The sequence below is a fragment of the Ruditapes philippinarum genome, unplaced genomic scaffold, assembly GCF_026571515.1.
Source record: "Ruditapes philippinarum isolate M1 unplaced genomic scaffold, ASM2657151v2 ctg5067_1_1_1_1, whole genome shotgun sequence".
NCBI classification, from domain to species: domain Eukaryota; kingdom Metazoa; phylum Mollusca; class Bivalvia; order Venerida; family Veneridae; genus Ruditapes; species Ruditapes philippinarum.
Genome location: NW_026860230.1, coordinates 29,137 through 41,684, shown reverse-complemented (window position 1 = coordinate 41,684; position 12,548 = coordinate 29,137). Strand labels below are relative to the sequence as shown.

Genomic DNA, 12,548 nt, shown 5'->3' with positions numbered 1-12,548 from the left:
AAAAGGAATTATCCTGCAAATAATATTAATCTGGTTAGAATATAATTATTTGAAATTAAATGACTAACAGCAGAATTTTTTAGCTTTGATTTTTTTGTTATTGTTTGTTTGATTTTTTTTCTTTTTTGTTTGTTTGTTTTTTGTTAAATTACACTTGAAAATTTAGATTACCTTGCCACTTAATCAACAAACCATACTGTATTAACCCAGTTAATTAACTCCATTCACTAGCCAGCATAATAATAGATCATTATGTATGTTACACCTGTCACACTGACACAGTCGTGTGTACTTACCATATATGGCAGTGCAGTATGTAGAAAAATCTACGTCACCTGCTGTATACATGTATAGTGTGTAATCAACAGGTCCTGGAGCCTGGAGTTTGTCTTGAAAGTTGGATTAAAGAGAGCAACAATTAATTAACCCATTTGGGTGTTTAAAAGGGAATATAGTACGGACAATTACAAAGGAGAAAAAAGGAACAAAAACAAAAGAAAAAATAAACAGTGCATATTATTGCATCAAAGATTAAAAAAATATGGCTATTAAATTACAATTTAGGAAAAGGTAAAATTAATGAATAATTATCATTCTTATAAAGAAAACACAGGTATAACTTATTTAAAAGTATCGGGAAAAGACCCATTAATTTCCAGCGATTTTCCCGCGAAAATTTTATCAATTAACTTGTTTTTTCAACAAGTTTTAGTGTAACCTCATTTTCTGACAGTCATGAATGGCAAAATGAATTAAATTAATTTATGTCAACAATAAAGTTTTTCTGGTTATTATTTTGTGTAAAAATGTATGTATACAGTGGTGGCCTATGGTTACGGAGGGTAATCCATTTTAACATTCGTTGATGTATGTATATTATCTTTGAAGCAAGGTTGCAATCTTTTTTTTTCACTTTTATACCAAAAAGAATCAAATTGTATTCAAGTTAGATATGTCAACTCACGTAAAATAAATTCATGAGGGTACCATTTCTGTCCGTTTTCACATAACAAAGTGGCATTCTTTTTTTCACTTTTATATCAAAAATGAATCGAATTTTAGTCTGATTAATATGTCCACACAAAAACTTTATGTTTGTAAAAATATCTCGAAGAGGGCATCATTTCCATAAACTGTACGGTACCATGTACGTATATATATGCAGCATTTAGTGGAATGAATAGGAAAATCGAGTACAGCTTCACACAGTGTGTAAGAGATTCATCTGATCGGCAATTATTTTAGCTAATATCTTCAAAAGGGGATCGACTTTTATAAGATTTAATGTTATATAATTAACAAAAGAACAATTCTTTCACATGTTTGGCTTGGAAACTGAGAATTTTTATGCCCTTTGCGAAATTTTAAGGTTTCTGGCGAATCACCGATGTTCAGTGTCGAAGTTTGGCAAAATATCGATGCAAAGCGTGCGTTTATTTTGTTTTTGAATAAAATTCTTTTACTCTTCTACTTCTCAGTTCAAAATTTGTCTGAAAAGTTATTGGAGAAAGATCTTTTTAACAGCATGGGTACATAATGATCTCAAAAAAAAAAAAAAAAAAAATACTCGAAGGTGTAAAAAATTTTTAGAATCGGGGCCATTTTCATGGGTCGGTCGGAGCACTACAAACAAACAATTTTTTATGGATGGCCTGAAGACAATGCTTTTTCACTTCATGGTATATATATGCCCGCACATGACAAATACTAAGATTACGTTGACAATAGAGTTGTACGGATAATATAGCAGGGCTTTTTTCCTTCTATAGCAGGGGCTATTTAAGGGAAGCTTCCCCAAGGGCTCTCATCAGCATTTTGAAACTGGGGCAAAGGTGTGGGGGAAATTTCGCATGATTTTCTAATATTTTTCATTCAAGGGGGAATTTCAACAAAAGGTTAATTCAGCAAATCAAGTGAAACAAGATTCAGTTTCAGTGTCTATTCTAGGAGGGGGGATTAACCCATATTATTGAGAATTCCCCCCTATTTTTTCAGAAGCAGAGGGAAACATTTACATAGAGAAAGAAGAAAAAAAATCAACAAATGTAAAAAATTCTCACTTTTCGCTAAAAATCCCCTCGTTTTTCAATCCTAGAAGAGACAGAGTTTTCAAATTTATAAACAATAAGCTGCTTTCATGAAATATTTTAGTTAAATGTATAATTTGTTTTCGCTTTTCTGTCTGAGCAAATTAAGGGAAAATGGAGAGAGAAAGGGTGATTTTTTTTCGCCCAAGCCTGACATGTAAAAACATGATCCCTATTGGCCATTTAATATTTATTTTGAAGGGGATTTTTTTTTCGGTGTTAGGGGAATAAAAACACACTATCTCAATGGGAAAATTTTACCCATGAGAGCCATGTTGCCAAAGAAATATTCTTCAATCCCAAAGAAATGAATTTACATAAAGTTTTTCTTCCCCTTTTGCAAATATATTGTGTTATTGTCCCCAAAATGATGGGCAGGGCTGCTTTCCCAATCTGTGGAAAAAAGCCCTGTACATACGGAGTTAGAGTATAAATTATTATTTTACTCTCAGTACAGGGCTTTTTTTAAATCTATTATCTATAATATAAACCGCCTCCATGGTCGAGGGGTTAGAGTCGATGACTTCTAATCCAGGTACCTCTCTGGCGAGGGTTCGATCCCCGGGAGATGCTTTGGTAGTTTAGCGCGGAAGAATGTTGTCTAGTACTGGTGTAACTCTCCAGGAACGATGGTTAGAAAACTACCCGCCTATATGACTGAAATACTGTTGAAAAAGGCGTAAAATGAGACAAACAAACAAACAAAAATCTATAATATAATACTATCCTTTTTAATCTTTTCAAAGCAAAGGACTGTGAGCATTATGCTAAGGTTAGCGTTATAATGGGTGACAATGTACATCTTGCATTTGAAACCCTGAAAGACTTTAAAATAAGTCAAATTTATTCGATTTGCTTCGATGTAATTTCGGATAATATGTAAGCATACGAAAACTACTTCACTATGGACAGCGTGAAAACTGCAGAACCTGCTCGTTAATGTATAAATTTGGTGTTCTTTAATAGAAAAAACTTATTGCAACTCACACATCTTCAATATGTACTTACATTTAACTTGCAAATTGAATAAATTTAATAAAAATTCTTACCAAAGTGCGAAAAGTTGTTGTTGTTCTTTGATTCCCACGAGGTCATGGCTAAATTAGATTACTATGTACTACGTTGTCGTCTCTAATACGTTGTCTTATATAGAACTGAAGTAAAGTAACAATTCAAATATATATACATTAGGAGATAATGTTTGCAAATAATCTCCTTAACTATGAAAGATATAATAATAATGCGATGGGGGAAAATCAATATCAAATAAGATTTTGGGTGTGTGAATTTCTGAGGTCAATTAACGCTCTCATCTGTGAAAAAATATACGTTAAATGATACTACAAATCAAACTTATTCAAAAAGTTCTACAAAATAATAATAATAATAATAATGATGATGATAATTATAATAATAATAGTAAAAATAAAAATCTAAACTTTATTTTCGTACAAATTGTAGTATTTCAAATACGGCTGTTATTAATTAAACGTTTTCATTTTTAAACATAAGAAATAACCAACGAAAAAACATGAATACAGTAGGCCTGCATGCGAGTCTCCACGAAAATCATTCAAATACAAAAATATATTAAGCATCCCAAAAAAAAATTAAAATTTAAAAAAAAATAACAAGGCATTTCTTTCAAAGGGTGGGAGTCCGTAATTTTTCCCTGATTCGTTTTGGGGGAAAATTTTTTAAAAAATAAAATCCCCCCTTTATTCCCCCCCCCCAACTTGGGGCTTCAAAATTGAATTACAAATTCCCCCTTTTTACAACATCCCGGGGAAAACCCTACCATATTCCCCCGTCCAATTGGGGTTTTTAATAAGCCCGGTTACCTTATAAAATACCCCTTTTAAGAACTTACTAAGAGGTTATTTTTTCCCCAAGGGTTTATTTTTTGTTTCCCCCTTTAAAACATTTAAATTAAACCTTGAGGTTTTTAATTTTTTTTTTTTAAAATTTTAACCCCCGAAACCTTGGCCCGGGGGTTTACTTTCTTTTTTATCCCCCCAAAACCCCAAAAACAAGGTAAATTTTATGTTTTTTGGGGTTTTTAATGTTTTCCGAGGAATCACTTTTTGTATACATTGCTTGCAATGTATACAGAGTTATAAGCTTATATCTCAGAAAAGATACAGGTTTAATGCATTACCGAACAACATCCACTCCCGGATAAAAACCGCTATAGAAACTAGTTCTTCATTCTGCAGTAGCGTTAATTCCGACTACACATCATTATAATAGTGTTTTGCAAAGTTGTTTAAATGCTTTGAAATTTCCAAAATCGTTCATTTTCATGAAATAATAGACTCTACATTCCTTTAAAGAAAACAAAAAATAACAGTTCATTGATAAAATCGTAGTTTATACCTACGCGTTAAACTTCGCATATACGCATGCGCTTGCTAGCATGAATGAATACATCGTAAATATAGTAAAGTCGTCAGCGCTTATGCTAAAACAATACAAAATAAGCTTTTTTAAACCGCTAGTGTGTTTGTGATTAAATGTCCGATTTTAAAATGTATTACACCAATAGAAAGCTTTGGATCTTAGCTTCATCAAAATGTAAACTTCAATACATCTTTTGACTCCAAAGTATTTATATTAACTGTTAAAACTACCATATGTCAGACCATTTTACATGCGATTTATACAGTGAGATACGCAATGATAAGAATAGCATGTCGTCTGCTAGTTCTACAAGTGTATATCGGTGTATTATATAAATGGGACGAAACATCTCAGATAGATATTTAAATCAAATAAAATTCCCGATTTACATTTATGCAATAAAATTGCCCTAAATGTTTTACAAAATAAGTATGGAGCACCGTCACAAAATTTACCAGCGTATACCGGAAAATGTGTTTTTTTTTTTTTTTTTTTTTTTTTTAAAACTGGCAATTATCGTGACTTCGAAAAATAAAAAATTACGTAAGCTATTCTTTTGAATACCTTTTTACACATGATTTTCCTTTCACTTTTGTATGCCTTAGATTTTTGAAAAGAAATATGTTTCGAAATTCAGCGAAGATTGCCTGATTCAGTACGGTAAAAATAAAGATTCGGCCGCTCGACCGTTCGACCCTTTACAATTCGTCGAACTTGGGATATTGACGTATGGAGCTAAATATAGGCATATGTGGCAAGATTCGACGAGAAAGAAATAATCATTTGAAACTGTAAATCAGTGTAAGCATTAAGAAATAAATACATTATGATATTTTTATCTGCTTATATTAATTGCCGAAAAACACCAAAAAAATACCGAAAAACACTTAAAATACAAAGAAATATTAATTCAGCAATATAAACCATTTTTGATGGTTATTTGATGAAATTGGTTTTTGTCGGTTATTTGATGAAATGGGTTCAATAATATCAGTTTTAAATCGATGATATATACAATTGGTATAATTCCAACAAAATAAGTTTTATCTACTTTTTTCTACCCTTTAAATGATTAAAATTTACTTTCTTTTGCAACCAGTGTAAATTAGAGAATGATTCTATTCTGTATTAAATGCGATATGAAAGTGTTTTTCGGCAAAGTTACAGTCTAGCGTCAAAAAAAACATGGAAAAGCCGGAAAACACATTTTTACGGGCATTAAAATAGTCGTAGTTAAAACAAGAGCCGCTATTTTTTTCCAACCTTTTAAATGAATAACTATTACTTTCTTATGTTACCAATGTAAAATGTCAGTGATGTTTATATTTTTATAAATACAGCATGAAAGTGTTTTTCGGCTACGTATCAAAAAAATGGAAAAGCCCAAAATAAAAAAAAAAAAACACATTTTACTTGCGATGAAATGAGCATTTCAAAAATAGAACTATTAAATAAAATTTTGACCGTCTAAATGAATGATTATAACATTATAATTTATGTGTAAGAAATGTAAAATATCAGTAATATTTTTGTAATAAACATTGTATGAAATTGTTTATCGGCTATGATACTGCCTAGCGTCAAAAACATAGAAAAAATAAATAAACAAACAACACATTTTACTTGCAATAAAATACTAGATATATTTTTTAAAAAATGCTGCTAAATATATTTTCAATCGTTTAAATGAATAACTATGACATAGAATTTGTTACCTTTGTAAAATGTCAGTTATTTTTTGTAATAAGTACAGTATGAAAAAGTCAGTGGTGAAACTTATAGGTTGGCTAGCTCAGGGTTTCTGTTTGGCAAAATCGACACTATCAAAACGACGAACGAATACGGAATATCAAGCGCAAATGTTATGAACAAAAAAATGTTATGAATAAGCAAAAGCTATCAACGCCTGAATCCCAGGCTAGGTGAGGTTTTAGATTGTTGAATGTCGGCCATCCATCTTATGTCAACTCTGGTCTGTCCACATTTAGCATCGTCGGATACCCACGGCCGAACCATTTACATTTATCAGTTAGGTATCAACCACGTGTATCCGATGCTGACATTACAGTTGTTAACAATCTGCTGGTCATTTAGTTTGTTAACACTCTACTGGTCACCCTTTGTCCCAAATGTCAAACAACATCGTAAGAATGTGTGTGACAGGTGTTGCTCGAGTTTGAACATGGATCACCTTGGTTGAAAATCAGAAGTATGTCACAGTAGCCAAAAATAGAAAAAAAAATGTTTTAGCTCAATGGTTCATCTAAAGTTAAGAAGTTGGTAACACAACCTGATTATGGAAAAACCCTTGTTAACTTGCTGTCCAATATAAATGGATTTCTTGGAAAGGTTGTTCATGAAGACTATATGTAACAATTATTGAATAATGAAAATATTACTGTACATTTGAATTGTTGTGATTATAGATGTCATTTTTATTAATTAACGATAAAGTAATGCATTTGAAAATTAATGTGTAGAGATTAATACAACACACCAGAATATATTTATCAATGCATCAAAGTACAGTACATAGATGTACTGTAATTTGGTAATTAAGTCTTGTAGGATGATTCAATTAATTGACTTTGTATAGAGTTCAAACCAGATCATGTATTTTATCAGATAGCATCACTGGAAACTCAATATGACTGTTTTAATATTCTATACTGCAGTCCATTCAACGGGTGTTTCAAAAAATGATTTCTTTATTGCTCATCTATCAGCTTGTCCTAGCAATACATAGATGGAACATTACATCTTCCTTGACTCATAAATAACTTTTGAAGAAAAAAGCCTTGGTGCATGTGAATCACTTGTTAGGGACATTGATCTTGGTCAGAAGATGATCCCTATTGTTTTCGAGGTCAGTAGGTTAAAATCAACATGGCTTTGATGTCAAAAATGGATTATATTATCAAGCAATGTATACTTCAGTACTTTCAGTGCTTTGATTTAAAGATGTTTTTACAGTTTATACTACGGATCACGACAGTATTTAAGCCACTTCGAATTCACCAGAGCATAGTTCAGCCACCGCTTTGTTTATGGGCAGACTGTCAAGCAGTTTACCAGTACTGTAGTGCTTACATTTCCACAAGGAACTCGTATACAAATGTACTTCTGTATATGCCAGTGCAGATGTATATATTGCTCATGGCAGTAGAAAGAATTTAATGATCAATCCCAACAAAAATAACCTGAACCATCAGGAATTGGAACCCGGGTCGGTTCAATTTTAACGATCCACCTTGGATGCTTGGACAGAATAATAACATATTCTTCCCATTATCCACCAATTAAGCTAACCGAACGGTGCTTTATGTTCCTGGTATCAGCTCAGGCAGATACATGAATTTATACCACAGGTCATCTAGCAGGTTCGATACTCATATATATCGTTTGACATTTCTCATGCAATACCAGCATGTGCAAGATTTTTAAAGCCAGAACACACACGAATACAGAGCAAAGGGGGTTCGTACTGTATGTTCCTGAAAGGGCAAATGGACACTCATTCAATCTAGAATACACAGAGAGATATTAAAATATTTATTTTAGAAATATATTTTGCCTACTTTTGAAGTTTAATATTTTAGATATGTTTCAATAAAATGCTTTTATTACTCTGCTGACCAAATTATAGGTGCATAACAATGTGTCATGGAAAACTGCATGTATTTTGCAATAAAGAAGCTATACAAATGTAATCAATTTTATTAAAGTTTATTTTCCTATAATACTACCAGTCGAACCATAGTTCTGATACAATAAGAAACCAGAGAAAGTTGACATATGTTGTCCGATAAAGCCATCGTCTTGTACACGATTCTTGACCGACACTATTTTGCCTGCAGTTAAGTTGATGACAAACATTTGCGAAGACTGTTGATAAGGTTCGACCCAAAGCTGTGAATATGGCTTTCCACTAACATCTATATAGGCGTTGAAGTGCTTACTTGTGACTGCATGAACATCTTTGCCCATCATAGTGACGTGGAAAACATATGTACCATCAACTGGTGCGACGAATTCGCCTCGCTGTGAACTGTATGCATTTCCAACGTTTGTGACTGCCTGATCAAATACAATAATTTGGTTCTGTCCAAGATGTTGAACGTCGTGTTGTGAGTGGGTGGTGTAAAATGCGACTTCGTTCTCAACCGCCTCCCGAACTAGCCAAATGAAATGAATTAAACAGATAAAGATATTTTTAGTGGGTTCAGGGAAGTCATAGATAGCAACTCCAATTTAGGTATTTTTTAAAATTTGATTTTATGATTTTAAATACATGTAGATGTATTCTAATAGAAACTTCCACGACTAATGTACTGCATACATATTTTTACGAAAATTCAAGTCACAGTATCAATAAAAAGTTAAAATTTTAAGCGTTGAAATTCTATAGACGTATATTCACGTTTACTTATAATAAAATACCAAGTAACCTGTAACCGATTTCCTCTCTACTTTGCTGGCATGTTGAATGAATGTTGCTGCATCACCTTCAGATTGCCTGCCTTTAGAAGGATGTGTATCACTGTCATTCATCTCTAGACCATTTTCCATTGCTCTCTGTTTGACTTCGCTATCAAGAAGCCTCGATTTCAGTTCTTTGATTTCACTAATGAGGCCGTTTTCTGTCTCCAGTGCATTTATTTTCAAAGATTTTATTTCTGCTTTCAATGAAGCTATTTCACGTTTATTGGCAACGTCATTTATTTCAAGCCTATCAATCCGTTCAAAAAGAATCTTGAATACATCTTTATCAGATGCGTTGACATTTTGGTAAGTAAGTAAACTAAATACAAGAAAACATGCGCATGCAGTTTTAAGTTCCATCCTTGTAAACCCTTTACGACTAAGACCTTAATTAAAGTAGAACACCACAAAACCTTACTGATAAGGTCACTAGTAACTTAGTTGTAAGTAAATTGATAGACTTACAACGTAAAGTAGGATTTTTCGAGTACAACAGCGCGACGAAATGCATACGGCACATTGCCATGCCAATAATGGTAAGTTATTGTAAAGTAATCAGCCCTTGATCATCAAGAAAAAAATTTATAACCAGCACCCGTTTTCTATATAAAGTGTATACTTTTATAGTAAACGGATGCTGGATAGTAATTTTGTTTTATTTTACAACTATTGTTGACATGGCAAATGTGCCTGTGAGTGCGACCGCATCAATATGAAATTAATCTTTAAAAAATAGAAGCCAAGTTAGAAAAAAAACAAGAATGAAAGATTTAACAAAAGTCATTACATCATATATTATACATCGGTGTTTAAGACTTATTTATGTCAAGATAAATAAACTGCGGTGCTTTTGTCCAATGTTTTATGTTTGATAAGGCACTCTTTGCTAAAAGTAACATGTTAAGGTCAAAAACTGACATTTTAGTTGAGAATTTATCTATTTCATGTCATACTATATCAAATTATAACTCTAGTTCTTGACACGAGCATGTATTTAATTGGAAAGATTGTAAAATATCAACCACCAATCTTCTACAACTTGCGCTCCTTTCCGGACGAAAAAGAAAACAACATATTTTTAAAAATGTAGATGCATACAATATACAGCTGAGTTCACTCTAAAGGTTACATAAAGTGCACTTGGTGTGCACAACAAGTGCACTTGTAGTGCACTTCAATGTGAAACTTGCTGATTACCCCAATCAGCATGGAAACAAAGAAGTTTTACCGCGTGACTTAAGAGATATTATTGAACCTCCTTAATTAGGACACTAAGGTGAATTTCGATAATAAACAGATTTTTTAGCGCATGCTAAACAGAAAGATCACACCCGGTTTTAGTATTCTGACTATTGTGCTCTATCGAAAATTTGCAAGCGTGTTGGTACCAATTGGCCTTACTATGTAGATTCGTGTATGATTCAGTCGTAACAAAATAGCAATGTAATAACTACATGCATTCGTTTGAGTTAATTTTTCCAGCTTTATTTTGTAGGGGCATGTGTCTGTTGGTTTGCTATTAAGTGAAAAATATACCTGTGTCTTATTAAAAGAAAATCAGATCACGTTAGTTTTAATCAAATTGTATTTGCTTATTTGAAATACATTATCGAGATATAACTTTCTCTTATTTTCCAAAGATGGCCGGCGCGTAACTATGCTGATACAGTAAGAACCCGGAGAACGACGAATAGTGTTGTCCAACAATGCCATCGTCAACTCGGGCATTTTTTACGGACACAACATTGCCGGATTTAAGTTCTATTACAAACATATGCGATGATTGGTCATACGGGACAATCCAAAACCTCGAATAAGCTATGTCATCGACGTCAATAAAGGCAGAGTAAAATTTATTGGCAGCGTCATGCAGTGTGCCCATTAAAGTAACGTGGAAAACGTATGTTCCATCAACGGGAGCCGTGAACGCGCCATGATGCACATTGTACGCATTGCCAATATTCGTCACGGTCTGGTTGAAAGCGATAATTTGATTATCGCCCAGATGTGTAACGTCATGCTTTGAGTGTGTTGCATAGAAAGCGACCTCTGTTTCAACTGCGTCACGGACTTCTATAAAATAAAATAAAATTCTATATCTAGAGGATTTTTTTTTTCACGAACATGTTAGTTATTTGTATAAAATTTGCATATATATAATATTACTTTGGCGGTGGTGTCTGAACATCAAAACACCTAGACAGATGCCATTGAAGAAACTATTGCAGAAACACCCTGCCTAATAAACTCCCACCAGGAAGCATTAAAATACATTGTATTTACAATGTTTAAAGTTATATTGCATGAACAAAGACGTTACTGACATTCTGTCTACCTTCGATCGTGCTAAAAGTGGATTTGAAAATTGACAGTTGCTTCTAAGTGTAGCACAAAAAACCTCATTGTTGAAATGTGCAACAATGAAGAGAGTGATTTTATTTTCAATTCATTGACGTTAGGGTTTAACTGATTTTAAGTTCGATTGTGTTGGAAGCTGCAAGCTAATTGAATGACTCTTGAATCCGTTCCTGAGACCAACCAGTACTAAGCAATTAATGTAATGTTTTTTGCTTAAGAAAATAACGGCTTGCCCCTGACAGGGTTTGAATCCACGCGGTCAGCAATAGAAAGAATACTAGTCCGACGTATTAACCACTCGGCCACGCAGTCAAACAATCGATAGTGTTTGATTAGGATCATTTCTCTGAATACACGTTCCAAATTATTTCAAACAGTGAAAGCAATGGTAAGTTCAAGTTGTTCTTTGATCGGAATAATGTAAAGGAAAACAAAATTATAAAGTTAATACGAGAACTATTTTGAAAAGCTTACATCATGATTAAAGAATGCAAACACCAGCCTGCAAACACTGTTGAAATGTTTGAATGTGCTGACAAGGGTATTTTGTCATTGCTATATAATTACTAGTAATACATATTATATATTGTATAAATATGGAAGTTATAACATGATTATGTTTCATTATGGTTCAGGATACATTGAATACTTTAAATAAGAAAAGAACAAAACATTCCATATGCAACCGTTGCCCCAGTAAAATTCATAGACACTTTGGATATGGAGCTCCAAACGCGTTAATAATGTGTCAATCCCAGCACATAAACATATCAGATATCGGTATATCAATGAAACTTAATAATATAATAAACGTTGAAATATGATTTTTTTTCAAAACATTACCTTTAAACGACCTTCTCTGTTTCAATGCTTCGCTTTCGGAATTTTGCTCAGAGTCGATGACATCGTCATTTCTTTCGAACTTTTCTCCCAATTCGTTTATTTTCTGAATCATCTCTTTTTCTTTTTTAAGAAAGTTGTCTTCCATAACTGCCATCTTCTCCTTCATTGCTGAAATTTCCCTCTTGTATTCTCTTTCCGTAGCTTCAAGCCGAAGAGCTAGTCTCTCGATAACATTGTTTGTTTCTTCAATACACGAGGCTGAAGTTGCCAGACCGATGATTAAGAAAAGGTGAACGAACGCCATACTGTTGTCGTTGAAAAAATGAAAATTGCAGTTACACTTCATATCTGATAAGAGAGTTATGATACTATAATTTT

General features: G+C 33.0%; 2 protein-coding genes across 2 annotated transcripts; both read right to left on the bottom strand.

The window, feature by feature from the left end:
• Positions 1 to 8,197: 8,197 nt before the first annotated feature.
• Positions 8,198 to 9,391, bottom strand: LOC132759306 (uncharacterized). The gene is made up of 2 exons (XM_060751055.1): positions 8,936 to 9,391; positions 8,198 to 8,662 (listed from the first exon to the last, which is right to left on the bottom strand). The coding sequence occupies exons 1-2, from the start codon at positions 9,327 to 9,329 to the stop codon at positions 8,214 to 8,216; spliced, it is 843 nt and encodes a 280-aa protein (XP_060607038.1). The 5' UTR covers positions 9,330 to 9,391; the 3' UTR covers positions 8,198 to 8,213.
• Positions 9,392 to 9,734: 343 nt separating this feature from the next.
• On the bottom strand, positions 9,735 to 12,548 carry LOC132759305 (heavy metal-binding protein HIP-like). The gene is made up of 2 exons (XM_060751054.1): positions 12,171 to 12,548; positions 9,735 to 11,042 (listed from the first exon to the last, which is right to left on the bottom strand). The coding sequence occupies exons 1-2, from the start codon at positions 12,514 to 12,516 to the stop codon at positions 10,597 to 10,599; spliced, it is 792 nt and encodes a 263-aa protein (XP_060607037.1). The 5' UTR covers positions 12,517 to 12,548; the 3' UTR covers positions 9,735 to 10,596.